The following is a 27,793-nucleotide window of genomic DNA, read 5'->3' on the forward strand; positions in this document are numbered from 1 at the left end:
TTATTTAACCGGTTAAAAAACACAAATTATTATTTTTTTTGTGGAAGGGGTAATTTTTATCTGAAATAGGGGACAAAAGTATACTATTTTAAGGGGGAATGGGGCCCCAAAAACGGCCAAACGAGGTCCCTGTTATACTGCAGTGTTTCTGGAGCACAAGGTGACCAAAGTCTCCAATGTCATGAATTACATCAACCAACCGTCATAGATAATAGCATGTAAACAGAGAGCTTTGATTAGCATCTAGCCTTTACATTCCCCCATTCAAGCATTGATTGTACTAAACACTTAGTGTTATAGGAATATTTTTCCAATGTCCCATTGATGCTGTGTCCAAAACTAGTTTGTAGAGCTATGAATTACAGAGCTTTGTTTGATAAATATTAGTTCTAAGCCCTACAAAAAAGAGTTTATTGACTAACTCGTCTGTGTTTGAACGCGAAAGCCATCTAGTGTTTGCAGTTTTTGTATCAATACAAAGTTTTTATTGGAAATTATGTAGCCACCAACTGGTGCTAGTTTTCAGTGCAGGGAAATTTAGCTTTAACTAAGACTGAAGGTATAGGATACTTCTGGTTATCCATGTTTGTATGTATGAAGTAGCAATTGTGTTTGTTATTTTATGAAACAAGAACATTTGAGCCTTGTTCTGTGAAAGGATCATCCCCATTAGCCTGTGCAGTCAGCGCAGGTTGGTCAGGGAAGACACTTTTTTTTTAATGGAGTTTTTTGTTAAAATGAAGTCTATTCTAAACAAAAATCCAGCTTAGGAGGAAAGTGTAGCACCTGATTAGCCTGCATGGGCTGCACCGGCTAGTTTGGTGCACAGGCTAGTTTGGTGCACAGGCTAGTTTGGTTCGACACGGTAGGTTCATGCATTAAGCCCGGTTTTCTCAGAACTAGGGTCATTTCATGGAACAACATTTTATTCAGCTTGAGAAATGGGACTTTAAAGAGTGGACAGTTCGTTGTGAACTTTTTCAAGAACACTTTAAAGTTGGGGATCAATGTGAAATATATCATTCATGGAGCAGTTATGTCGAACAACAAACAAAACAATCATTATGCAGCCATTATATACATGAATGTGGAAAAATAATTCCAGTGCAATGAATTGTGTTGAAGGACATTTGTGAAACAATGTGGGGAACATTTTGTAAAACATTTGGACAAACAATATAATGCACATTTGTAGAACAATGTTATGCCTACTATTACAACATTATAAAGAATATTTGTAGAAAACTGTAAAGAATATTTGTAGAACCATGTGGAGAATATGTAGATAACGTATTTAAAAACATTTGTAGAACATTGTGAAGAATTTTTGTCGACCATTGATGGGAATATTTGCTGGGTATTATGATTGACAGACAAATATTTGCAGAACATTATAAATATGAACATGTATTGTATTAAACATTATGACAAACCTTTTGAGAACGCTTAAAAAAACAACACAACCTACATTTCTTAGAACATAGCTTCTGTATTTATTGGCCAATAGTCTGCAAACGATTGCCCTGCTTAACGATTACGTCTTCTCTTCCAATTAGAACAATGCTTAACGATACTAGTGTGCAAGGGATAAAAGAATCACCCAAGAAACATTGATTGGAATTTAGCAGTGTAAATATGCAAGTTCTTGATTATGGAGTAACAATTTAATGTGGATGATCTAATGCCATTGAAGCTTTCAGCATGTCACGTAAACTTTCGAGGTATGTGGGTTAACCTAACCTATTACATGGAAACAGTGTTATATTTTATTTAAATGTTTGTAATTTCTTTAATGAAATATTCACCGCTTTTTGATTTGCTGATTTTAAAGCGGTTACTGGGTCATATTTCAAATCGCAAAAGTTTTTGTTTTTCCCCATATCCAGTTTGAAAAATCGCAATTTATTGTTTGATGTTAAATTATAAAGAAAGATCTAAGGATAAAGAGTTTTGAAGTTGTATTATCCATTTTACCAATATCTTCATTTTTGGAATTTAATGTTTTATGAAAGTTGTATCACCATTAGTTCAAAATTTATGGAGCAAACATTAAATTTGTTGTCCCAAGTTATAGTAAATTGATGTAAAAAATCCCCATTGTATGGGAAGTGGTCATATTCCAAAAATGATAAGAAAAAGCATGTTAACACCAAGAAGCTATTGCTCTTGATAAATGTTGAGTAAGAGATGATAACTGTTTCTCCCTATATTATGGTGGCCCCCTAGCGACTAGGAAGGTCAAGGGTTCAATCCTGGCTGTGGGAGCATTCTTTAGATTAACCTCATAGACACCAAGTACTGGTTCTTAAGTTCCTTAGTAAATATAATATTGAAAATACTTTTTTTCACCTTGCGGTGTTTTTTTTCCCACCATTTTGGGCCTGGTGCCGCGGGTCCCTTTAAATTGGGAAAAATGGTTGCGTTTTGACTTTGAATTTTTAGCTCCCATTTTGGAAAAATATATACTTTATTTCATTGGGAATGCGGCAGATTACCGGACCTGATTTCGATTGAAAAAAAAACTTCTGGTTTGTTCAAAAGATAGGTGCTACAGGTGTTCGGGCAGTTTTCCTTTTAAGTCTTTTGTGAAGCCTTGTGAACATTACTTGGCCAGAACAGTTAACCAGATTTCCTGCTAAGGAGCAAAGTGAAAATGGCTATATGGAATCCGCTTTTACCCTTTACCCCATAAGAAGCAAAGTGAAAATGGCCTTTGCCACCAGCATAAAACTACAACAGCCTGCAAGTAGCTCGCAATCTGTTCAGGTTTTCTGCTGTTTGCTGCTCATCAGTATCTAAGGGTACAAAATGAATCCTCATAATCTTGAATCTAGTAAGAAAAGTCTTAATTAAATTAAACTTTCTAAAGGGACTACAAATGCGTCAAAATACGTATCTAAGAACAGTCTGCGAGTATCTCACAGCAGCAGCAGCAGCAGCAGTAGCTACAAAATAAATACTATCAGCACCACAATGTAACTGCAATTACATCCACAAATTGGTATATAACAACCATATAAACACCACCAACTACGAACAAAGCACAGCACAAAGTGATAACCACACCGCCTTTGAAACCTTGCCAGTCGTGACACACATTGAAGGTTGTGTTTGATATGGGGCCAAATGGGGGAAAGTGCAAACTGGTTATAAGTCACTGGATATGACAGGCCGGGTAGAGATGAGCTGACTTGGTTAATAAAACATGGCATAGTGCAGAGAGCAACGTCACCTTTACATAATTGTGACTGATGATTCATGAGGAGGGATGACGGGAGGGGGGGTAAGTGATGGGAGGGGGGTGGTGAGTATGCTTAGTATTATTTAATGTGTATGCTGTCTACACAGGCTTATAATGGACAACACTTTGCACATTTTTATATATTTTTGGTTTTAACGCTTTACCACTTAGATACGTATTTTTTTTGCTTATGTAGTCTCTTGGAAAGTTAACTTAAATTAAAGACCTTCAGGGTTCGACATTAACTTTTTTTACAGCAAGACTGTCGGACCAGCTCCTCTTAAAATGTACTAGCCCGAACCTTATGTCTACTAGACCACAAATGATCAGACATAGCAAATGAACACAATTGTGTCATGTAACTGTTTAATCAGGATTTATCAGTAAATAATCAGTGAACACCAGATTTTTTTTGATGCATAGAGTAAAACAATAAAATAAAAACTTTTTTTGCTTTTCTCCGTCAAATTCAATCCATGGGAACTGACTCGATTTTCCATCTAGGATAAAATTGACGTTTTCGTGTTTCTTCATATATATGTTTCGTGTCAGTTTAAGCGTCGGATTCTTTTTTATTTGTCGGACGAAAATCCGAACTTGAACAAAGCCATTCTTTAAATTACATTCTCTTGTCTGCTACACAAAAATGTTTACATTGACAATACCGATTTTCGATAGAAGTTGTAAAATCATGCTCTACATTTTTACGACACTGCAGAAAACCATTAATATTCATGACAACTTGACCAATGGAAGCAAGCAATTTATGCAGGAAGCTCTCCTTTGCGTCTAAAAATAGCAATGAATCATGTGAATGATCCGCGTTTATTTAAATACACTAGTTTTGTTTTCATGTAAATAACGGATACGAGAGTAATTTTACACATTAAAAATAAAGGTTTTCACAGCAGTTAGTTATAGTAATATGAATCAGTATAGATTTTTATGTACGACCAGTCGGACAAGCTAGCCCGCAGTTTTACTAGCCCGACCACCGATCTTACTAGACAATGTCTGTCGGACGTGCCTTAGTGTCGAACCCTGACCTTTCTTACTAGATTCAAGATTTAAAGGCTTCATTTCCAACCTGTAGATACTGGTGAGCAGCAAACAGCATTAACCTGAACAGACTGCGAGTTACTCGCAGTCTTGCGAGTTACTCGCAGTCTGTTCTGGTTTTATGCTGTTTACACATAGCCATTTTCACTTTGCTTCTGAGTGGGAAAGGGTTAAGGAAGCTCTTCTTAGTTAAAATCTTTTTTAGCTCTAAAGTTTCTGACAGCACAGGCTAATCTGGGAAGACACTTTACGCACACGCATTAAGCCCCATTTTCCCAGAGTGGCTCAAATGCTTACAACTTCCAGTAGGTTTTAAGTGTCCATGTTCATAGTGCCTATTTAGCACTCCACAACTTCCAGTAGGTTTTAAGTGTCCATGTTCATAGTGCCTGTTTAGCACTCCACAACTTCCAGTAGGTTTTAAGTGTCCATGTTCATAGTGGCTGTTTAGCACTCCACAACTTCCAGTAGGTTCTAAGTGTCCATGTTCATAGTGGCTGTTTAGCACTCCACAACTTCCAGTAGGTTTTAAGTGTCCATGTTCATAGTGCCTGTTTAGCACTCCCCTGTACTTACACAGTGATTTGTTTTGCCAATAATTACAGCCTCTTACAGGCTGTTACCCAATTGCACAAAGTAAAAAAGCCTGTTTCCCAATGGCAAAAAGAAACATTTTTTCCCAAAATTTCCCCAAAAATTTGCTAACTTTTCTAATTAACTCAATAATTGGTTTATTGTCCCCTACCGGTTTCACCGGAGGGTTTGCGCTCTGTGTGTCCGTCAGTCCGTCAGTCAGTCAGTCTGTTAGTCCGTCAGTCTGTGAGTCTGTCACACTTTTCTGGATCCTGCGATAACTTTAAAAGTTTTAAATATTTTTTCATGAAACTTGAAACATGGATGCATGGCAATATGAACATGATGCACGTCATTTCATTTTGTTCCTATGTCAAAAATACTAGTTGCTAGGGCAACAAATATATATAAAAAAATCTGACAATGGTGGAGCCGGTAGGGGACATATATTGCTTGGCAATAGTCTTGTTGAGTTTATTATACAGCAATTTAATTCCCCAGCACTTTGTAATATAAAATTTAAAAAGCAGTTTAACATGCTCTTATAAACAATTGCTATACAGTAATCTATAATTATATAAATAATGTTTAATTTTCCCAATTTCATGGTCTATCACACTTTTCCCCAATCAAAAATGCACAGGCTGTAAAATATAAAGCAAAAGTGATAACTGCTGTAATCACAGGATCACATTTTGTGGCAACATTTGCAGAGATTGTGTGGGTGGCTTAGACAGAAACAGCAGTGGAAGGGTCATTGACCGTGTACACAATAACATTTCTGCACTTCAATGCTGACCTTAATATCATTGGTCAGTCTCTTCTCTGCCAGTGGTCAGTGCTGTTTTACCTGGATACTGTAAAATAAGTATTATTTGTTGGCATGAAATTTCGTGTTTTTTTTCAAAAGAGGACTATTTTGTGGCCACCAAAATTTGCGGATTTCTGAATTCTGGGAAAAAGAGGAATTTGCAACTGTCATTTTCCCATGTGTTTGTTTTATTAAAGTTATGGATAAGGGAACCCGGAAATCTGTGAAACATAAAGTAATTGATCAGGGCCTCGAAATCTGTGAAAATGTTTGTTTCACAAATAATAATGATTTTACAGTATCTGGATCTAGGTCATCCTTGTACACATTTTTCTTGCTAGTGATGAAACTTCAGAATTGTGAGCAAGCTTTTATCTTTTGGTGAATTTTTCTGCTGGTTTTCCCAATTTTTCATCTTTTCATGCCCAGCTGATGAAAAATTGTATGTGTATGTATTTTAAAACCAACTGCAGTCCGATTTGGGATATTTTTATCAGTTTAAAAATTACAATCCCAGCAGAACAATCTGTTTGAGCCTTGCTCAGGGAAATTGGGGCTTAATGCATGTTCGAGAAGTGTATTCCCAGATTAGCCTGTGCAGTGTTGTCCCAGATTAGCCTGTGTAGTCCCAGATTAGCCTGTGCAGTATGCATAGGCTTATCAGGGAAAACACTTTCTGATTGTTTTTATTTTTCATTAACCCTTTGCATGCTGGGAAATTTGTCGTCTGCTAAAATGCTGTCTGATAAATTTCTATAATTAGCATTTTCTTCGATTTTTTTTTCAAAGAATACTATCAGAATAGCAAACAGTTTGGATCCTGATGAGACGCCACATTTTGTGGCGTCTCATCTGGATCCAAGCTGTTTGCAAAGGCCTTCAAATTCCGGTTCCAGCGCTCAAAGGGTTAAAGGAAGTCTTCTAAACTAAAGTCCATCTTATCAGAAAGTGTTGTCCTAGATTAGCGCAGTTCACTTTTGTAGTACCGTAATTACTCTATGTTTTCGGACACTGTAAGTTTTTGGACAACCCCTTTTTTAGCAAAAATAATTATTTTTCGTGACTCTTTATTTTCGGACACATGAGTTTTGGTCCGTTTTGTATGTCTCAAAATTTTGTTTATATTTTTTTTATCTATGTTTTCGGACACGAATTCTGTTTATTATTTTTAAGTGTCCGAAAACATAGAGTAATTACGGTATTTTTTGTGTAAAGGAAGTCTGTTCTTTAATAAAAAACTTAAGTTTTAAGGCACATACATGTTTTAAGGACATACATGTACATTTAACCTTTTTTTTCCAAGAACAAATCAAATTTTATTTAACATTTTATCCTCAAGTATAACAATTATTCCATGTTTGTTCACCCACTCACAGCTCTAGTGCAAGGTCATTACACATTGGCCGTGATATTATCGATGACTTTATTGGAGAAATAAGTTTCCTCTGTCAGATGCAGATGTTGCCTCCCACGCCAGACCTTCCTACCCGATAATTGGTTTTCATGTCTTGAGAGCATCCATGTCAGAATGGAATTGTGTACTATTTGATTTTGTTGGCAGTCTTTTATGCTTGGTTCTTTGACAGTCAGTATATCAGTTGTTTTTATGTCCCCCTATAGTAGTGGGGGACATATTGTTTTGGCCCTGTCTGTTGGTTGGTTGGTTGGTCTGTTGGTTGGTTGGTCTGTTTGCGCCAACTTTAACATTTTGCAATAACTTTTGCTATATTGAATATAGCAACTTGATATTTGGCATGCATGTGTATCTCATGGAGCTGCAAATTTTGAGTGGTGAAAGGTCAAGGTCAAGGTCATCCTTCAAGGTCAAATATATGGGTCAAAATTGCTCATGTAATGTCACTTCTGCAATATTGAAGCTAGCAATTTTATATTTGAAATGCATGTGTATCTCATGGAGCTGCACATTTTGAGTGGTGAAGGGTCAAGGTCAAGCTCATCCTTCAAGGTCAAACGTCATATAGGGGGACATTGTGTTTAACAAACACATCTTGTTTAATTCAAAATGGTGTCCGGTACAGGGTTCGACACTAAGGCACGTCCGACAGACATTGTCTAGTAAGATCGGTGGTCGGGCTAGTAAAACTGCGGGCTAGCTTGTCCGACTGGTCGTACATAAAAAAAATCTATACTGATTCATATAACTATAACTAACTGCTGTGAAAACCTTTATTTTTAATGTGTAAAATTGCTCTCGTATCCGTTATTTACATTACAACTAGTGTATTTAAATAAACGCGGAGCATCCACATGATTCATCGCTATTTTTAGACGCAAAGGAGAGCTTCCTGCAGAAATTGCTTGTTTCAATTGGTCAAGTTGTCATGAATATTAAAGATTTTCTGAAGTGTCGTAAAATTGTAGAGCATGATTTTACGACTTCTATCGAAAATCGGTATTGTCAATGTAAACATTTTTTCATAGCAAACAAGAGAATGTAATTTAAAGAATGGCTTTGTTCAAGTTCGGATTTTCTTCCGACAAATCAGTTAATAAAAAAGAATCCGACGCTTAAGCTGACACGAAACGTAAATATGAAGAAACACGAAAACGTCAATTTTATCCTAAATGGAAAATCGAGTCAGTTCGCATGGATTGAATTTGACGGAGAAAAGCAAAAAAAAGTTTTATTTTATTGTTTTACTTTATGCATCAAAAACGATCTGGTGTTCACTGATTATTTACTGATAAATCCTGATTAAACAGTTACATGACACAATTGTGTTCATTTGCTATGTCATTTGTGGTCTAGTAGACATCAGGTTCGGGCTAGTACATTTTAAGAGGAGCTGGTCCGACGGTCTTGCTGTAAAAAAAGTTAATGTCGAACCCTGCGGTAATCCGCCCCATTCCCAATAGAAATAAGTATATTTTTTCTCAAATGGGAGCTAAAAATTCCCAATAGAAGGTTTCCAAAATATATATATATATATATATATATATATATATATATATATATATTTTTAACCAGGTTTTCCGAAGGAAAAAACTGGTTATTAGATTGGCGAATGCGGGCGGGCTGGCCGGCTGGCTGGCTGGCTGGCTGGCGGGCTGGCGGGCGGGCGGAACAAGCTTGTCCGGGCCATAACTATGTCGTTCATTGTCAGATTTTAAAATCATTTGGCACATTTGTTCACCATCATTGGACGGTGTGTCGCGCGAAATAATTACGTCGATATCTCCAAGGTCAAGGTCACACTTTGAGTTCAAAGGTCAAAAATGGCCATAAATGAGCTTGTCCGAGCCATAACTATGTCGTTCATTGTCAGATTTTAAAATCATTTGGCACATTTGTTCACCATCATTGGACGGTGTGTCGCGCGAAATAATTACGTCGATATCTCCAAGGTCAAGGTCACACTTTGAGTTCAAAGGTCAAAAATGGCCATAAATGTCCCTTGAGATATAACCTTCATATTTGGTATGCATGTGTATATGGACAACGCCTTTCCATACGCACACAAATTTTTACCGTCCGTCCGTCCGTCCGTGTGTCCGTCCGGAAACTTTAACGTTGCTCATAACTTTTGCAATATTGAAGATAGCAACTTGATATTTGCCATGCATGTGTATCTTATGAAGCTGCACATTTTTAGTGGTGAAAGGTCAAGGTCATCCTTCATGGTCAAAGGTCAAAAAAAAAAAAAATTCATGTGCATATCTCCAATGTCAAGGTCGCCACGACTAAAAATAGATTTATTTTAAAACAAACTTACAAAGGGGGTTAATTTTCTTTGTTCATTTCAAAAGTTCAGTTTGAGTTGTCTCCCTTTATCAGATTTTTTTTCACAATGAAAACCTGGTTTTGTGACAATTTTGTCCCTTGTTTGTTTTTATAGATTTCAATATTTTGTTCAACTCTCATTCATATAAATTTAATACTGGAAACACGAGTATTCTCAATGTTTATGTCCCCCCGGTCTATACTGGGGAACATATTGTTTTTGCCCTGTTGGTTTGTTTGCATCAAACTTTAACATTGGCAATAACTTTTGCAATTTTAAAGATAACAACTTGATATTTGACATGCATGTGTATCTCATTGAGCTGCACATTTTGAGTGGTGAAAGGTCAAGGTCAAGTTCATCCTTCAAGGTTAACCCTTTCCCACTCAGAAGTTAAGTGAAAATGTCTCTGTGCAAACAGCATAAAACCAGAACAGCCTGTGAGTAACTCGCAGTCTGTTCTGGTTTTATGCTGTTTGCTGCTCACCAGTATCTAAGAGTTGGAAATGAAGCCTTTAAAACTGGAATGTATTAAGAAAGGTCTTAAATTAAATGTAACTTTGTAAGGAACTGCAAATGCGTCTTAAAACGTCTCTAAGTGGTAAAGGGTTAAAGGTCAAATATATTGAGATCGACCCAGCCCCATTCCAAAAATGGTGAAAAAAACCCACTGAATATTATGAGACTTGTTCTGGAGAAACTGATCTTAATGCATGTCTTTAAAGTGTTGTCCAAATAATCCTGTGCAGACACTTTCTGCTTTTATTTTTTTTTTTTTTTTTATACCACATTTATATAGCGCCCTTTTCATACTCGAGATGGGCGTTCAAAGGCGCTTTACAGTTTTTCCCTGATCACTGGGTCATAAGTTGTCCGTTAACATCTTGGCGCAGTATGCAGCCACGGCACATTGGCTTATTTCCCTCACAGGTACCCATTTATACACCTGGGTGGAGAGGAGCAGATGTGGGATAAATTTCTTGCTCAAGGAAAGTCCAGTGGTTGGGGCGGGATTCGAACCCGGGACCTCTTTATCCCTACACCAGCGTCCTACCATTAGACCACTGCTCCCACACTTTTTATTGTATTTTTAGTTTAAAGGAAGTCTTCCAGTGTTCCTAGCGAAAATCGAGTTTCTGCGGAAAGTGTCATCCCTGATTAGCCTGTGCTGACTGTACTGCTGATTAGCCTGTCCTGACTGTACTGCTGATTAGCCTGTCCTGACTGTACTGCTAATTAGCCTGTCCTGACTGTACTGCTGATTAGCCTGTCCTGACTGTACTGCTAATTAGCCTGTCCTGACTGTACTGCTAATTAGCCTGTCCTGACTGTACTGCTAATTAGCCTGTCCTGACTGTACTGCTAATTAGCCTGTCCTGACTGCACTGCTGATTAGCCTGTCCTGAGTGTACTGCTGATTAGCCTGTCCTGACTGTACTGCTAATTAGCCTGTCCTGACTGTACTGCTAATTAGCCTGTCCTGACTGTACTGCTAATTAGCCTGTCCTGAGCGTACTGCTAATTAGCCTGTCCTGACTGTACTGCTGATTAGCCTGTCCTGAGTGTACTTCTGATTAGCCTCTCCTGACTGTACTGGCTTATATGGGACAACACTAGGCATATGAATTTCCCAGAGGGCTTATTTTCTTAAGTTAAATGTGAAGCATGTACAAATGTCTCTATAATTAACTTATGTTGTCTGGATTCTTGTGTGTGGGAGTATCGCTGAAGAATTATGTGCCATAGAAATTATGAGGATTCCGATATATGTGACAGTCAAAGCATGATTTTGACCTTTTCTAATGAATTCATTCATGGCTTGTGTTGACAGAAAAAACTCCAGTTCTTCCACAGGATTTTTTCAGACGCCTTGGGGACGTTTCTGGTGTTGGTGGGTGGGTGGGGGGGGGGGGGCACCTTGTTATGTAAATGTTTTTAGATTACCTGAGCTCAATGTGCTCATGGTGAGCTTTTTTGATCGCCTTTTGTCCGTCGTTTGTTGCGTGTCGTGTGGCGTCATCATTTGCTTTGTGAACACTCTAGTTTAATGAATTCATTCATGGCTTGTGTTGACAGAGGAAAATCTATTTCCATTTATATGAGCTTAACGCTTCTGTGTCTGATACATATTTGTTTCGTGCTGATTTTCCCTCAAGTTATTTATGAATGAGAGAATGTAGTTGTTTACTGTGTTTTGTTCTCACCAATTTTGGAATGGGGCCAGGGTTCATGGTATTGTGAAAACTAGTTTCTTTGTGATTCCTCAAGCCCCCCGGATGGAATGATTGGGGGTATATCATTTTTTGGCCTGTCTGTCTGTCATTGTGTGTGTCTGTCTGTCTGTCCCAAAACTTTAACCTTGGTCATAACTTTTGCAATAATGAAGCATCTTGATCGGGGTTACATTGTTTTTAGCCTGTCTGTCTGTCATTTTTATGTGCCTGTCTGTCTGTCATTGTATGTGTCCCAAAACTTTAACCTTGGTCATAACCTTTGCAATATTTATGATAGCAACTTGATATTTGGCATGCATGTATATCTCATTGAGCTTCACATTTTGAGTGGTGAAAGGTCAAGGTCATTCTACAAGGTCAAAGGTAAAAACAACAACAACATTCAAAGCGGCGCATTAGGGGGCATTGTGTTTCTGACAAACATATCTCCTGTTTTCAATTTTATATTAACGTACCACCATTTAAGGAATGGGGCTGGGTCCCTTTTTATTGGGAAATATCGCATTCTTTTGACTAAATTTGGGGAATTTATGTTGTTGACTTTATGCTTACAGATACTTTGAAATGGATAATAAAAGTTATTTCAATATGATATTTTTTAAGGTTCAAATTAAAGAGCTGGACTTGCGGATAATTTACATGTTTAGTTTTATTAAAAAAATTTTTTTTGGGGGAAACCTTAAAAAATATTGGGAATTTTTAGGTCCCATTTGGGAAAATATATTTTTTTATGCCCCCGGATCGAAAGATCGGGGGCATATTGTTTTTGGCCTGTCTGTCTGTCATTCATTAATTCATTGTGTGTGTCCCAAAACTTTAACCTTGGTTAAAGTGATATTATGGGCATCTAACAGTATATGCTATGTTTATAGGTGTCTATCGCAACCATTTTTAGCTCATCTATTTTTTGAAAAAAAATTATGAGCTATTGTCATCACCTTGGCGTCGGCGTCGGCGTTGGCGTTGGCGTTGGCGTCGGCGTCCGGTTAAGTTTTGCGTTTAGGTCCACTTTTCTCAGAAAGTATCAATGCTATTGCATTCAAACTTGGTACACTTACTTACTATCATGAGGGGACTAGGCAGGCAAAGTTAGATAACTCTGGCGTGCATTTTGACAGAATTATGTGCCCTTTTTATACTTAAAAAATTGAAAATTTTGGTTAAGTTTTGCGTTTAGTTCCACTTTTCTCAGTAAGTATAAATGCTATTGCATTCAAACTTGGTACACTTACTTACTATCATGAGGGGACTGGGCAGGCAAAGTTAGATAACTCTGGCATGCATTTTGACAGAATTATGTGCCCTTTTTATACTTAGAAAATTGACAATTTTGGTTAAGTTTTGTGTTTAGGTCCATTTTATTCCTTAAGCATCAAAGCAATTGCTTTCATACTTGCAACACTTACTAACTATCATAAGGGGACTGTGCAGGCAAAGTAATGTAACTCTGACTGGCATTTTGACAGAATTATGTGCCCTTTTTATACTTAGAAAATTGAAAATTTGATTAAGTTTTGTGTTTAGGTCCACTTTATTCCTACAGTATCAAAGCTATTGCTTTCATACTTGCAAGATTTATGAACTATCATAAGGGGACGGTGCAGGCAAAGTTATGTAACTCTGACTGGCATTTGGACGGAATTATGGGCCCTTTATACTTAGAAAATTGAAAATTTGGTTAAGATTTATGTTTTGGTCACTTTACCCCTAAAGTATCATAGATATTGCTTTCATACTTGGAACACTCACAAACTATCATAAGGGTACAGTAAAAGGACAAGTTGCATAACTCTGGTTGTCATTGTTACGGAATTATGGCCCTTTTTTGACTTAGTAACTTTTAATATATGGTTAAATTTTGTGTTTCGATCCACTCGAAGTATCAAGGCTATTGCTTTCAAACTTCAAATACTTACATGCTATCATGAGGTTACTGTACCTGGCAACTTGAATTTTACTTTGACCTTTGAATGACCTTGACTCTCAAGGTCAAATTATTAAATTTTGCTAAAATTGCCATAACTTCTTTATTTATGATTAGATTTGATTGATACTTTGATGAAACTACTCTTACCTGACATACCACAATAGACTTCACCCAAACCATCCCCCGTGCCCTCCCCCCCCTCCCCCCCTCCCCCCCCCCCCCTAATTTTTTTTTTTTTTTTTTTTTTTTTTTATAAGATCATCTCACAAATGACCACCACACCCTCACACTATACCCCCACCCCACCCCCCACCCCCCCCCCAATTTTTTTTTGATTTTTTTTTTTTTTTTTTTTTTTTTTTAAGATCATCTCACAAATTATCACCACACCCTCACACTATACCCCCCCCCCCCCCCCCCCCCAACCCCCCCCCCCCCCCCCCCCCCCCCCCCCCGATTTTTTTTTTTTTTTTTTTTTTTTTTCGCTTTTTTGGAAGATAATGTAATAAATGTCCACAACCCCACACTATACACCCCTCTTCACTCCACTCCTCCCTCCTTTGTGATTGAAAATGAGAGTCCCTTCACCTTTAAAAAGAAAATAGATGAGCGGTCTGCACCCGCAAGGCGGTGCTCTTGTTTATTTTTGGTGTTTTCATTTCATATACACTACATTTGTTAATGCAGCATCAACATACTAAAACCATATCCCGAAAATAGAAACATAATGCATTTGAATATCAACCGTACTTTCGTTTTTGACAACTGACGACAGAGATGATTCGATGTACAATGTGAGTTTAAATGTAGTTTTTATGCAGATTCGTTCATATGACACAAAGACACAATTTTGTTTTACGGATCATTTTGGCTTAGAGGACTAGGTGAGTCATGTAAAATATCGAATATAATATATTGTTTTTATTAACAACTGGTAGCAAGATGAGTTGTAGATAATTGGTCAGTTACCACATTTTAACTAACTATTTTGACCTGTTAATTCTTTTTAGCTCAATTCAACAGTGAAAAATGCCCATAATATCACTCTAAAGTTTTGCAATGACTTTTGCATTATTGAAGATAGCAACTTGATTTTTGGCATGCATGTGTATCTCATGGAGCTGCACATTTTGAGTGGTTTAAGGTCAAGGTCATCCTTCAAGGTCAAAGGTGAAATATATGGCTTCAAAGTTGCGCAATAGGGGGCATTGTGCTTCTGACAAACACATCTCTTGTTCTCATTGGGAATGGGTCTCCCTACCTGACCCAAATTTTAAAGAAAAAAACAACACTGCTTACATGTAAGTTCAACATACAGAGCTTTATAGGGAAATAATTATCTTTTTAAAGTACTTATTTGCATTCTTGGGAACATTATATATTTCATTAAGGGATTGGGAAAGGGGCTGAATTTCAGAAAACACATCATTACTTGTTCTCTTCAGACTACAAATGCCTAGTGAACAACCGAAGGACGCGGGGGTGGTGGCGGGAGGCGTGTCTCGACCGCTGCGGTCCAGCCTCCTTCAGAAACAGCCCGAAATAGAGGAGGTGGATGAGGAGAACTCGAGTCCCGGATCTGACCAATCAGACACCACCATCACTGCAGGTCAGTGACCAATCCAGAGCCCTTATTCATTAATCTATTGTTAATGAATATTCTTTATTTATTTAACTATATTCTTTATTTTCTAATATTATACAGAAGCTCGCACCTTTTTCCAGCTACATTGCTTTTAGTTCATACTATCACAAAAGTTACTAGATGTTCTGTTGACAGTTCGGAATATCACTTAAATAGTGTGCTTGTGTTCTTTTTACTTCTAAATATATCCATTGGCTGTCATTGGATAACATTTCATGTTTATTTCAATATGATTTGCATGTTTAAAGTGTCAAGTTTGACCTCTCCCAATTTCGTCATTTTTTTCTTCCAAAAATTACATTAGTGGACACCTAAATGTGTGGATTTGTAATTTTTGAAAATAGAGGATTCGTGCCGGTCATTTTTCGATGTGCTTGCGTTAAATTTATGAATTTATCAACCCACAAAATAAACAATAAACTACCACAAGTGAGAATGAGTTTACAGTACCTGATTTCAGTGTAATGGCTTAAATACTCAAAAAACGTCTTTAAATCAATCAAAAGAAACAACCGATTGGGAAAGAATTATTTGTGAATGTTTCTATGTTTGCCTATATTATTCAAGGACGTGTGTTTTCCAGGCACAGACACCCAAGTTGTGGAGGGCGATTCACCAGAAAATGGCTGCACCCCTGATCTCAATTCTATCCCCATATTGCAGGACAAAAATAACCATGTAAGGACATTTTATTCCCCATTTTAATAATCATACCCCTACAAACAAAGTTTAGGGGGGTATATAGGAGTTAGCTTGTCTGTCGGTCTGTCAGTCTGTCGGTCGGTCCGTATTAAGTGTCCGCTCTCTCATTCAAGTAGTTTTCATCCGATCTTCACCAAACTTGGTTGTATCTAGATGATTTCTAGGCCAAGTTCGAACATGGGCCTTGCTGGGTCAAAAACTAGGTCACGGGGTCACTTAGTGCGTTTTAAACATTCAGCATGTTGTCCACTCTCTAATTCAAGTAGTTTTCATCCGATCTTCACCAAACTTGGTCAGAAGTTGTATCTAGATGATGTCTAGGCCAAGTTTGAACATGGGCCTTGCCGGGTCAAAAACTAGGTCACGGGGTCACTTAGTGAGTTTTAAACATTCAGCATGTTGTCCGCTCTCTAATACAAGTTGTTTTCATCAGATCTTCACCAAACTTGGTCAGAAGTTGTGTCTACATGATGTCTAGGCCAAGTTCAAACATGGGTCTTGCGGGGTCAAAAACTAGGTCACGGGGTCACTTGGTGGGTTTTTAAACATTTAGCATGTTGTCTGCTCTCTAATAATCCCCTGCCAGAGGCGGAGGGATATTGTTTTGGCGTTGTCCGTCCGTCCGGCTGTCCTTCCGTCCGTCCGGCACTTTTGTGTCCGGAGCCATATCTTGGAAGTGCTTTGGCGGATTTCATTGAAACTTGGTATGAGTATATATATGCATAAGAGGATGATGCACGCCAAATGGCATTGTACATCATCTGTTAAAAACAGAGTTATGGCTCTTTGTATCTTGAAAAAAATGCTTTTTACTATAGGCACTTTTGTGTCTGGAGCCATATCTGGACGGTGCTTTGGCGGATTTCATTGAAACTTGGTATGAGTATATATATATGCATAAGAGGATGATGCACGCCAAATGGCATTGTATACCATCTGTTCAAAACAGAGTTATGGCCCTTTGTATCTTGAAAAAAAGCTTTTTACTACAGGCACTTTTGTGTCCGGAGCCATATCTTGGAAGTGCTTTGGCGAATTTCATTAAAACTTGGTATGAGTATATATCCCTTGCCAGAGGCGTAGGGATATTGTTTTGGCGCTGTCCGTCCGGCTGTCCGTCCGTCCGTCACTTTTGTGTCCGGAGCCATATCTTGGAAGTGCTTTTGCGGATTTCATTGAAACTTGGTATGAGTATATATATGGACAATAGGATGATGCACGCCAAATGGCATTGTACACCATCTGATAATAACAGAGTTATGGCCTTTTGTATCTTAAAAAAAATGCATTTTTTAGTGTCAAATATAACACTTTTGTGTCCAGAAGTATATAGGCGGGGGATATCAATTCAACGAATTTGCTTGTTCAAGTAGTTTTCATCCGATCTTCACCAAACTTGGTCAGTAGTTGTGTCTAGATGATCTTAAGGCCAAGTTCGAACATGGACCTTGCAGGGTCAAAAACTAGGTCACGGGGTCACTTGGTGCGTTTTAAACATTCAGCATGTTGTCGGCTCTCTAATTCAAGTAGTTTTCCTCCGATCTTCACCAAACTTGGTCAGAAGTTGTATCTAGATGATCTTAAGGCCAAGTTCGAACATGGGCCTTGCCTGGTCAAAAACTAGGTCACGGGGTCACTTGGTGCGTTTTTTAACATTCAGCATGGTGTCCTCTCTCTTATTCAAGTAGTTTTCATCCGATCTTCACCAAACTTGGTCAAAAGTTTTATCTAGATGATCTGAAGGCCAAGTTTGAACATGGGCCATGCCAGATCAAAAACTAGGTCACAGGGTCACTTAGTACGTTTTACACATTGAGCATGGTGTCTGCTCTCTATTTCAAGTAGTTTAAATCTGATCTTCACCACAATTAGTCAGAAGTTGTAACTAGATGATGTGTAGGTCAAGTTCGAATATAGGCCATGCAGGGTCAAAAACTAGGTCTCTGGGTCACTTAGTGTGTTTTACACCTCACCATGTTGTCTTCTCTCTAATTCAAGTAGTTTTTATCCAATCTTCACCAGAATTGGTCAGAAGTTGTATCTTTATAATGTCTAGGTCAAGTTTGAATATTGGTCACGCCGGGTCAAAACAAGGTCACGGGGTCACTTAGTGCGTTTAAAACATCAAAATGTTGTCCGTTCTCTTATTCGAGTATTTTTTATCCAATCTTCACCAAAATTGGTCAGAAGTTGTATCTTGATAATGTCTAGGTCAAGTTTGAATATTAATCATGCCGGGTCACTTAGTGCGTTTAAAACATCACAATGTTGTCCGTTCTCTAATTCAAGTAGATTTTATCCAATCTTCACCGAAATTGGTCAGAAGTTGTATCTTGATAATGTCTAGGTCAAGTTTGAATATTGGTCATGCCGGGCTAAAACAAGGTCACGGGGTCACTTAGTGTGTTTTAAACATCACAATGTTGTTCGCTTTCTAATTTAAGTAGTTTTCATCCAATCTTCACCAAACTTGGTCAGAAGTTGTATCTAGATGATGTCTAGGTCATGTTTGAATATGGGTCATGCCGGGTCAAAAACTAGGTGACAGGGTATCTTATGCGTTTTAAACCTCACCATGTTGTCCGCTCTCTAATTCAAGTAGTTTTCATCCAATCCTAACCAAACTTGGTCATAAGTTTTTAGCCGGATTTTTTTCGAAAAAATCTCGGCTTATAGATTGATGTTGTCGGGCGGGCGGGCGGGGTGGCGGGGTGGCGGGGTGGCGGGGTGGCGGGGTGGCGGCGTGCTCGAAAATGTTAAAGTTCTTATTTCATGGTATAACTTTGGTATGCTTGGACCTAGAGTCTTCAAACTTGACATGAAGGTTGGCCAGGATTAACAGATGACCACTGGTCATTTCAAGGTCATTCATTTGAAGGTCAAGGTCACTGTGACCTTCAATATAAAAAATGTTAAAGTTGTTATAACTTTGGTATGCTTGGACCTAGAGTCTTGAAACTTGACAAGAAGGTTGGCCATAACTAGTTAGTAACCACTGGTCATTTCAAGGTCATTCATTTGAAGGTCAAGGTCACTGTGACCTTGAATGTAAAAATGTTAAAGTTCTTATTTCATGGTATAACTTTGGTATGCTTGGACCTAGAGTCTTCAAACTTGACATGAAGGTTGGCCAGGATAAACAGATGACCACTGGTCATTTCAAGGTCATTCATTTGAAGGTGAAGGTCACTGTGACCTTCAATATAAAAATGTTAAAGTTGTTATAACTTTGGTATGCTTGGACCTAGAGTCTTGAAACTTGACATGAAGGTTGGCCAGAACTAGTAAGTAACCACTGGACATTTCAAGGTCATTCATTTGAAGGTCAAGGTCACTGTGACCTTGAATGTAAAAATGTTAAAGTTGTTATAACTTTGGTATGCTTGGACCTAGAGTCTTGAAACTTGACATGAAGGTTGGCCAGAACTAGTAAGTAACCACTGGACATTTCAAGGTCATTCATTTGAAGGTCAAGGTCACTGTGACCTTGAATGTAAAAATGTTAAAGTTCTTATTTCATGTTATAACTTTGGTATGCTTGTACCTAGAGTCTTCAAACTTGAAATAAAGATTGGCCAGTACTAGAAGATGACCACTGGTCATTTCAATGTCATTCATTTGAAGGTCAAGGTCACTGTGACCTTAAATGTTAAAATGTTAAAATTGTTATAACTTTGGTATGCTTGGACATAGAGTCTTCAAACTTGACATGAAGGTTTGCAAGCACACTTAGATGACCACTGGTCATTTCAAGGTCATTCATTCTAAGGTCAAGGTCACTGTGACCTTGAATGTAAAAATGTTATAGTTCTTATAACTTTGGTAGGTAAAAATGTCAAAACATAACACAAGGTTTGCTCATGCCTTGAAAAGTACTTACATTTCATTTTGACCTTTGAACAATATTTCAGTAATTTAAGTATTGCATTGACAAAAACACGAAAGGTACTTTCCTGTCATTTAAATCAAAAATCCGGCTTCAATGCGGTCATCTCCGACCGCGGAACTCTTGTATCTAAATGATCTCTAGGACAAGTTTGAACATGGGCCATTCCGGACCTAAAACTAGGTCACGGGGTCACTTAATGCGTTTTTTAACATTCAGCATGGTGTCCGCTCTCTAATTCAAGTAGTTTACATCCGATTTTCACCAAACTTGGTCAGAAGTTTTATGGAGATGATCTTAAGGACAACTTAGAACATGGGCCTTTCTGGGTCAAAAACTGGGTCAAGGGGTCTCTTAGTGCGTTTTAAAAATTTAGCATGGTGTCCGCTGTTTTTTGTGAAGACGACATGCAAAATATTATGTGTCAATGCGGCATGTGGGGGTATTCGTCACGTCTGTGACAAAGCTCTAGTTTATGAAGGGCATACACAGAAGGGGTAATGATGTAATCACGTGACATATGAGATGGCGACGACCATGCCAAGACAGTTATTTTTTTCGCCGTTTTATAATCTTAAGCACTCTTATTAATTGTTAAAATGCCGCTCACTTTCCAGCCATGTAGGCAAGAAAGTGATTAGCGTTTATATCTGTTTAATATTTGCTCTATATCTTGACTACTAGTTGTGAAATTTCTAAGCGGGTTCACACAATTACAGCTCTCGCTAATAGGTCTATTTTGTACTCCCAAGTTTAAGAATGGTTTCATTAACCCTTTCCCACTCAGAAGTAAAGTGAAAATGGTTATGTGCGAGTAACTCGCAGTCTGTTCAGGTTTTATGCTGTTTGCTGCTCATCAGTATCTAAGGGATAGAAATGAAGCTTTTAAAACTTGAATCTAGTAAGAACGGCCTTTAATTAAATTTAACTTCCTAAGGGACTACAAATGCATCAAAATACATATCTAAGTGGTAAAGGGTTAACTACGTATCTAAGTGGTTAAGGGTTTAACATGTATCTAAGTGGTAAAAGATTAAATACGCATCTAAGTGTTAAAGGGTTAAATGCGTATCTAAGTGGTAAAGGGTTTAAAACGGATCTAAGTGGTAAAGGGTTAAATACGCATCTAAGTGTTAAAGGGTTAAATGCGTATCTAAGTGGTAAAGGGTTTAATATGTATCTAAGTGGTAAAGGGTTAAATACGCATCTAAGTGTTAAAGGGTTAAATGCGTATCTAAGTGGTAAAGGGTTTAATATGTATCTAAGTGGTAAAGGGTTAAATAGGTATCTAAGTGGTAAAGGGTTAATAGGGGCCCTGATCCCTTTTTCAGATCTCACCCAAGTTAAAGCAGCTGACACGAAGTGAGGCACTGTGTGACGACTGTGCGTCCCCGCCACTGCACGAGACACACCCGTCTCTGCACGAGACACACCCGTCACTGCACGAGACACACCCGTCACTGCACGAGACACAGAATCTCAAGAGCACTGCGAGCACATGTAGCTCGGACTCCAGCTCAAGTGGCATTGGCACAAAGTCCTCATTTGTAAGTACTACAACCTCATTTCTAAGTGCTAAGTCCTCATTTCTAAGTGCTAAGTCCTCATTTCTAAGTGCTAAGTCCTCATTTCTAAGTGCTAAGTCCTCATAAGAAACGTCCTCATTTGTAAGTATGGCATTGGCACCAAATCCTCATTCGCAAGTGGCATCAGCACTGAGTCCTCATTTGCAAGTGGCATTGGCACCAAATCCTCATTTGTAAGTGGCATTGGCTCCAAGTCCTCATTTGTAAGTGGCATTGGCTCCAAGTCCTCATTTGTAAGTGGCATTGGCTCCAAGTCCTCATTTGTAAGTGGCATTGGCTCCAAGTCCTCATTTGTAAGTTGCATTGGCTCCAAGTCCTCATTTGTAAGTGGCATTGGCTCCAAGTCCTCATTAGTAAGTGGCATTGGCTCCAAGTCCTCATTTGTAAGTGGCATTGGCACCAAGTCCACGTGTGTAAGTATGGCATCTGCACCAAGTCCACATTTGTAAGTATTGCATCTTCACCAAGTCCACATTTGTAAGTATGGCATCTGCACCGAGTCCACATTTGTAAGTATAGCATCTGCACCAAGTCCACATTTGTAAGTATGGCATCTGCACCAAGTCTACATTTGTAAGTATGGCATCTGCACCATGTCCACATTTTGTAAGTATGGCATCTGCACAGAGTCCACATTTGTAAGTATGGCATCTGCACCAAGTCCACATTTGTAAGTATGGCATCTGCACCAAGTCTACATTTGTAAGTATGGCATCTGCACCAAGTCCACATTTTGTAAGTTTGGCATCTGCACCAAGTCCACATATGTAAGTATGGCATATGCACCGAGTCCACATTTTGTAAGTATGGCATCTGCACCATGTCCACATATGTAAGTATGGCATCTGCACCGAGTCCACATTTTGTAAGTATGGCATCTGCACCACATCCACATGTGTAAGTGTGGCATCTGCACCAAGTCCACATTTGTAAGTATGGCATCTGCACCAAGTCCAAATTTGTAAGTATGACATCTGCACCAAGTCCACATTTGTAAGTATGGCATCTGCACCAAGTCCTCATTTGTAAGTATGGCATGTGTGTAGATCTCATTTGTTAGTACAAAGTCTTCATGTATGTTTTCCATTCATCATTTTTATGCCCCCTTTCTTGGAAAGGGGGCATATAGTGATCGGACTGTCCGTCTGTCCGTCTGTCTGTCTTTCCATCACACTTTGCGTTTAGGTTTCGAAAAATGCTCATAACTTCTATGTCCCTTGAATAATAACCTTCATATTTGGTATGCATGTGGATATGGACAAGGCCTTTCCAAACGCACAAAAATTGTCACCCCTGTGACCTTGACCTTGAACTTAGGGTCTGCCTTTAGGTTTCGAAATCTGCGTTTAGGTTTCGAAAAATGCTCATAACTTCTATGTCCCTTGAGATATAACCTCCATATTTGGTATGCATGTGTATATGGACAAGGCCTTTCCATATGCACAAAAATGTTCATCCCTGTGACCTTGACCTTGAACTTAGGGTTTGCGATTAGGTTTCAAAATCTGCATTTAGGTTTCGAAAAATGCTCATAAGTTCTATTTCCCATGAGATATAACCTTCATATTTGGTATGCATGTGTATATGGACAAGGCCTTTCCATACGCACATAAATTTTCACCCCTGTGACCTTGACCTTGAACTTAGGGTCCGCCTTTAGGTTTCGAAATCTTCATTTAGGTTTCGAAAAATGCTCATATCTTCTATCAAAGCGTTTTTAGAGGGCATACGTCATCCTATGGTGACATCTCTTGTTAAGTATCTAGTACACATTCTTAAGTACAAGTCCTCATTTGTAAGCATTAAGACCTTTTTAGTCTAAGCTTTAAGACAAACACTTCATTTGTTAGCACTAAGTCCTCATTTGTAAGTACTTATTCATCTTTTGTAAGTATGTAGTACTCATTCATAATAACAAAGTCCCCATTTGCAAGTACTAATTCATTGTTTGTACTAAGTATGAAGTACTCATTTTCAATTACAAAGTCCTCATTTGTTAGTACTAATACATCATTTGTAAGCACTAAGTCCTCATTTGTTAGTACTAATACATCATTTGTAAGCACTAAGTCCTCATTTGTTAGTACTAATTCATCATTTGTAAGCACTAAGTCCTCATTTGTTAGTACTAATTCATCATTTGTAAGCACTAAGTCCTCATTTGTAAGTACTAATTCATCATTTGTAAGCACTAAGTCCTCATTTGTTAGTACTAATACATCATTTGTAAGCACTAAGTCCTCATTTGTAAGTACTAATTCATCATTTGTAATCACTAAGTCCTCATTTTTTAGTACTAATACATCATTTGTAAGCAATAAGTTCTCATTTGTTAGTACTTATACATCATTTGTAAGCACTAAGTCCTCATTTGTTAGTACTAATACATCATTTGTAAGCACTAAATACTCATTTGTAAGTACTAATACATCATTTGTAAGCACTAAGTCCTCATTTGTTAGTTCTTATACATCATTTGTAAGCACTAAGTACTCATTTGTTAGTACTTATTGCAGTCTGCACAGTCTAATCTGGAGAGAAACGTCCGTTTAGACTTGATTTCTGTTTAGCAGGGACTTAATTCAAATGGAAAAAAATAATGAATAAGGAAAGTATCTTCCCTTATAAGCCTGTGCAGACTGCAGACACTTATCTGGTAAAACACTTTATGCACAGGCATTAAGTCCCTTATTCCCAGTTTATGCACAGGCATTAAGTCCCTTATTCCCAGTTTATGCACAGGCATTAAGTCCCTTATTCCCAGTTTATGCACAGGCATTAAGTCCCTTATTCCCAGTTTATGCACAGGCATTAAAGGTGCCTTTTCACAGATTTTGGCATTTTTTAACTTATTCATTAAATGCTTTATATCGATAAATGTAAACATTGGATCGTAAAAGCTCCAGTAAAAAATCAAGAATAAAATTTAAAAAAGGAAAAGAACATTGCCCGGACCAGGTTTCGAACCAGTGACCCCTGGAGTCCTGCCAGAGTCCTGAAGTAAAAACGCTTTAGCCTACTGAGCTATTCCGCCGAGTACACTTAGTGACGTATTTTATACATTATATAAGCAATCTTCGTAGTTTCACAAAACTTAACGACAAAAACAGAACTCTCCAAATTATTCAATCGTTTCGCGTTGCAACGCTTTATAATTTTTAGGTTTTAAAATCGTCAAAAGATGCATATAATGGCTATATTAGACCATGGTAAATGTTCAGTATTACTGTTTCCTCACAAATATCATAACTAAAACGAAAATTTGCGAATCTGAAACAACTTTTTTCAATTTTGTCAATTTACCAAAGCGTGAAAAGATCCCTTTAAGTCCCTTATTCCCAGTTTATGCACAGGCATTAAGTCCCTTATTCCTAGTTTATGCACTGGCATTAAGTCCCTTATTCCCAGTTTATGCACAGGCATTAAGTCCCTTATTCCTAGTTTATGCACAGGCATTAAGTCCCTTATTCCCAGGTTATGCACAGGCATTAAGTCCCTTATTCCCAGTTTATGCACAGGCATTAAGTCCCTTATTCCCAGTTTATGCACAGGCATTAAGTCCCTTATTCCCAGTTTATGCACAGGCATTAAGTCCCTTATTCCCAGTTTATGCACAGGCATTAAGTCCCTTATTCCCAGTTTATGCACAGGCATTAAGTCCCTTATTCCCAGTTTATGCACGGGCATTAAGTCCCTTATTCCCAGTTTATGCACAGGCATTAAGTCCCTTATTCCCAGTTTATGCACAGGCATTAAGTTCCTTATTCCCAGTTTATGCACAGGCATTAAGTCCCTTATTCCCAGTTTATGCATAGGCATTAAGTCCCTTATTCCCAGTTTATGCACAGGCATTAAGTCCCTTTTTCCCAGAGCGTGTCTTATTTATTTCCTTTCTAATGCAGACTTCAGGGTCTATGTTGGGCACGTCATTTCACAGGCGTTTAGAGAAGAGTGGATCTCAAATGAAAAATTCAATTAAAGGGAAAAGTGTCTTCCATGATAAGCCTGAAAAGACTGCACAGGCTAATCTGGGACCATACTTTATGCACATGAATTAACCCTTCCCTCCATTGCACAGGCTAATCTGGGACCATACTTTAAGCACCTGCATTAACCCTTCCCTCCATTGCACAGGCTAATCTGGGACCATACTTTAAGCACATGCATTAACCCTTCCCTCCATTGCACAGGCTAATCTGGGACCATACTTTAAGCACATGCATTAACCCTTCCCTCCATTGCACAGGCTAATCTGGGACCATACTTTACGCACATGCATTTACCCTTCCCTCCATAAGAAGAAAAGTGAAAAGCTTTTGCAACCAGCATAAAACCAGAACAGCCTGCGAGTAACTCGCAGTCTGTTCAGGTTTTATGCTCTTTGCTGCTCATCAGTAACTAAGGGTTGGAAATGAAGCCTTTACAATTTTAATCTAGTAAGAAAGGTCTTTAATTAAATGCAACTATCTAAGGGACTTCAAATGCGCCAAAATACGTATATAAGTGGTAAAGGTTTAAATTACGTATCTAAGTGGTAAAGGGTTAAAATAGGTATCTAAGTGGTAAAGGAATAAAATATGTATCTAAGTGGTAAAGGGGTAAAATACGTATCTAAGTGGTAAAGGATTAATACCGGTAATCAAAGAGGGTTGCTCATTCACTGATTATGTTCCTTTTCTCTGCAGACTTCAGGTTCTATGTCGGGCAGCTCATTTCATGGGAAGTTGGAGAAGAGTGGATCTCAAAGTTCAGAGGCGGGCACTTCCTCAAGTCTATCTAGAGGTACGTCGTATGTAGAAAACACCATGTGAATTTCATTACTTCCTGAAGTCTATCTAGAGGTACGTCGTATGTAGACAACACTATGTGAGTGTTATTACTTCCTCAAGTCTATTTAGAGGTACGTCGTATGTAGAAAACACCATGTGAATTTCATTACTTCCTCAAGTCTATCTAGAGGTACGTCGTATGTAGAGAACACTATGTGAGTGTCATTACTTCCTCAAGTCTATTTAGAGGTATGTCGTATGTAGAAAACACTATGTGAATTTCATTACTTCCTCAAGTCTATCTAGAGGTACGTCGTATGTAGAGAACACTATGTGAGTGTCATTACTTCCTCAAGTCTATTTAGAGGTACGTCGTATGTAGAAAACACCATGTGAATTTCATTACTTCCTCAAGTCTATCTAGAGGTACGTCGTATGTAGAAAACACCATGTGAATTTCATTACTTCCTCAAGTCTATCTAGAGGTATGTCGTATGTAGAGAACACTATGTGAGTGTCATTACTTCCTCAAGTCTATTTAGAGGTACGTCGTATGTAGAAAACACTATGTGAATTTCATTACTTCCTCAAGTCTATCTAGAGGAACGTCCTATGTAGAAAACACCATGTGAGTGTCATTACTTCCTCAAGTCTATCTAGAGGAACGTCCTATGTAGAGAACACCATGTGAGTGTCATTACTTCCTCAAGTCTATCTAGAGGTATGTCGTATGTAGAGAACACCATGTGAGTGTCATTACTTCCTCAAGTCTATCTAGAGGTACGTCGTATGTAGAGAACACCATGTGAGTGTCATTACTTCCTCAAGTCTATCTAGAGGAACGTCCTATGTAGAAAACACCATGTGAGTGTCATTACTTCCTCAAGTCTATCTAGAGGTATGTGGTATGTAGAGAACACTATGTGAGTGTCATTACTTCCTCAAGTCTATCTAGAGGTATGTGGTATATTGAGAACACTATGTGAGTGTCATTACTTCCTCAAGTCTATCTAGAGGTATGTCGTATGTAGAGAACACTATGTGAGTGTCATTACTTCCTCAAGTCTATCTAGAGGTATGTGGTATATTGAGAACACTATGTGAGTGTCATTACTTCCTCAAGTCTATCTAGAGGTATGTGGTATATTGAGAACACTATGTGAGTGTCATTACTTCCTCAAGTCTATCTAGAGGTATGTCGTATGTAGAGAACACTATGTGAGTGTCATTACTTCCTCAAGTCTATCTAGAGGTATGTGGTATGTAGAGAACACTATGTGAGTGTCATTACTTCCTCAAGTCTATCTAGAGGTATGTGGTATATTGAGAACACTATGTGAGTGTCATTACTTCCTCAAGTCTATCTAGAGGTATGTGGTATGTAGAGAACACTATGTGAGTGTCATTACTTCCATAAGTCTATCTAGAGGTATGTGGTATATTGAAAACACTATGTGAGTGTCATTACTTCCTCAAGTCTATCTAGAGGTATGTGGTATATTGAGAACACTATGTGAGTGTCATTACTTCCTCAAGTCTATTTAGAGGTATGTCGTATGTAGAGAACACTATGTGAGTGTCATTACTTCCTCAAGTCTATCTAGAGGTATGTCGTAT

General features: G+C 38.2%; 1 protein-coding gene across 5 annotated transcripts in view; it reads left to right on the forward strand.

Moving 5' to 3' along the window:
- The window catches only part of LOC127860710 (cAMP-regulated phosphoprotein 21-like), a 125,533-nt gene that overhangs the window by 41,287 nt on the left and 56,453 nt on the right, over nucleotides 1-27,793 (forward strand). For all 5 annotated transcript variants that reach the window (XM_052398969.1, XM_052398971.1, XM_052398970.1 and 2 more), the window contains exons 3-6: nucleotides 15,034-15,197; nucleotides 15,817-15,911; nucleotides 21,153-21,368; nucleotides 26,093-26,189. In XM_052398969.1, the coding sequence (XP_052254929.1) occupies nucleotides 15,041-15,197; nucleotides 15,817-15,911; nucleotides 21,153-21,368; nucleotides 26,093-26,189 (565 nt within the window). In that variant the 5' untranslated portion in view covers nucleotides 15,034-15,040. The remainder of the gene's footprint in view (nucleotides 1-15,033; nucleotides 15,198-15,816; nucleotides 15,912-21,152; nucleotides 21,369-26,092; nucleotides 26,190-27,793) is intronic.

Source organism: Dreissena polymorpha, chromosome 15 (genome assembly GCF_020536995.1).
Source record: "Dreissena polymorpha isolate Duluth1 chromosome 15, UMN_Dpol_1.0, whole genome shotgun sequence".
Classification (NCBI taxonomy): Eukaryota; Metazoa; Mollusca; class Bivalvia; order Myida; family Dreissenidae; genus Dreissena; species Dreissena polymorpha.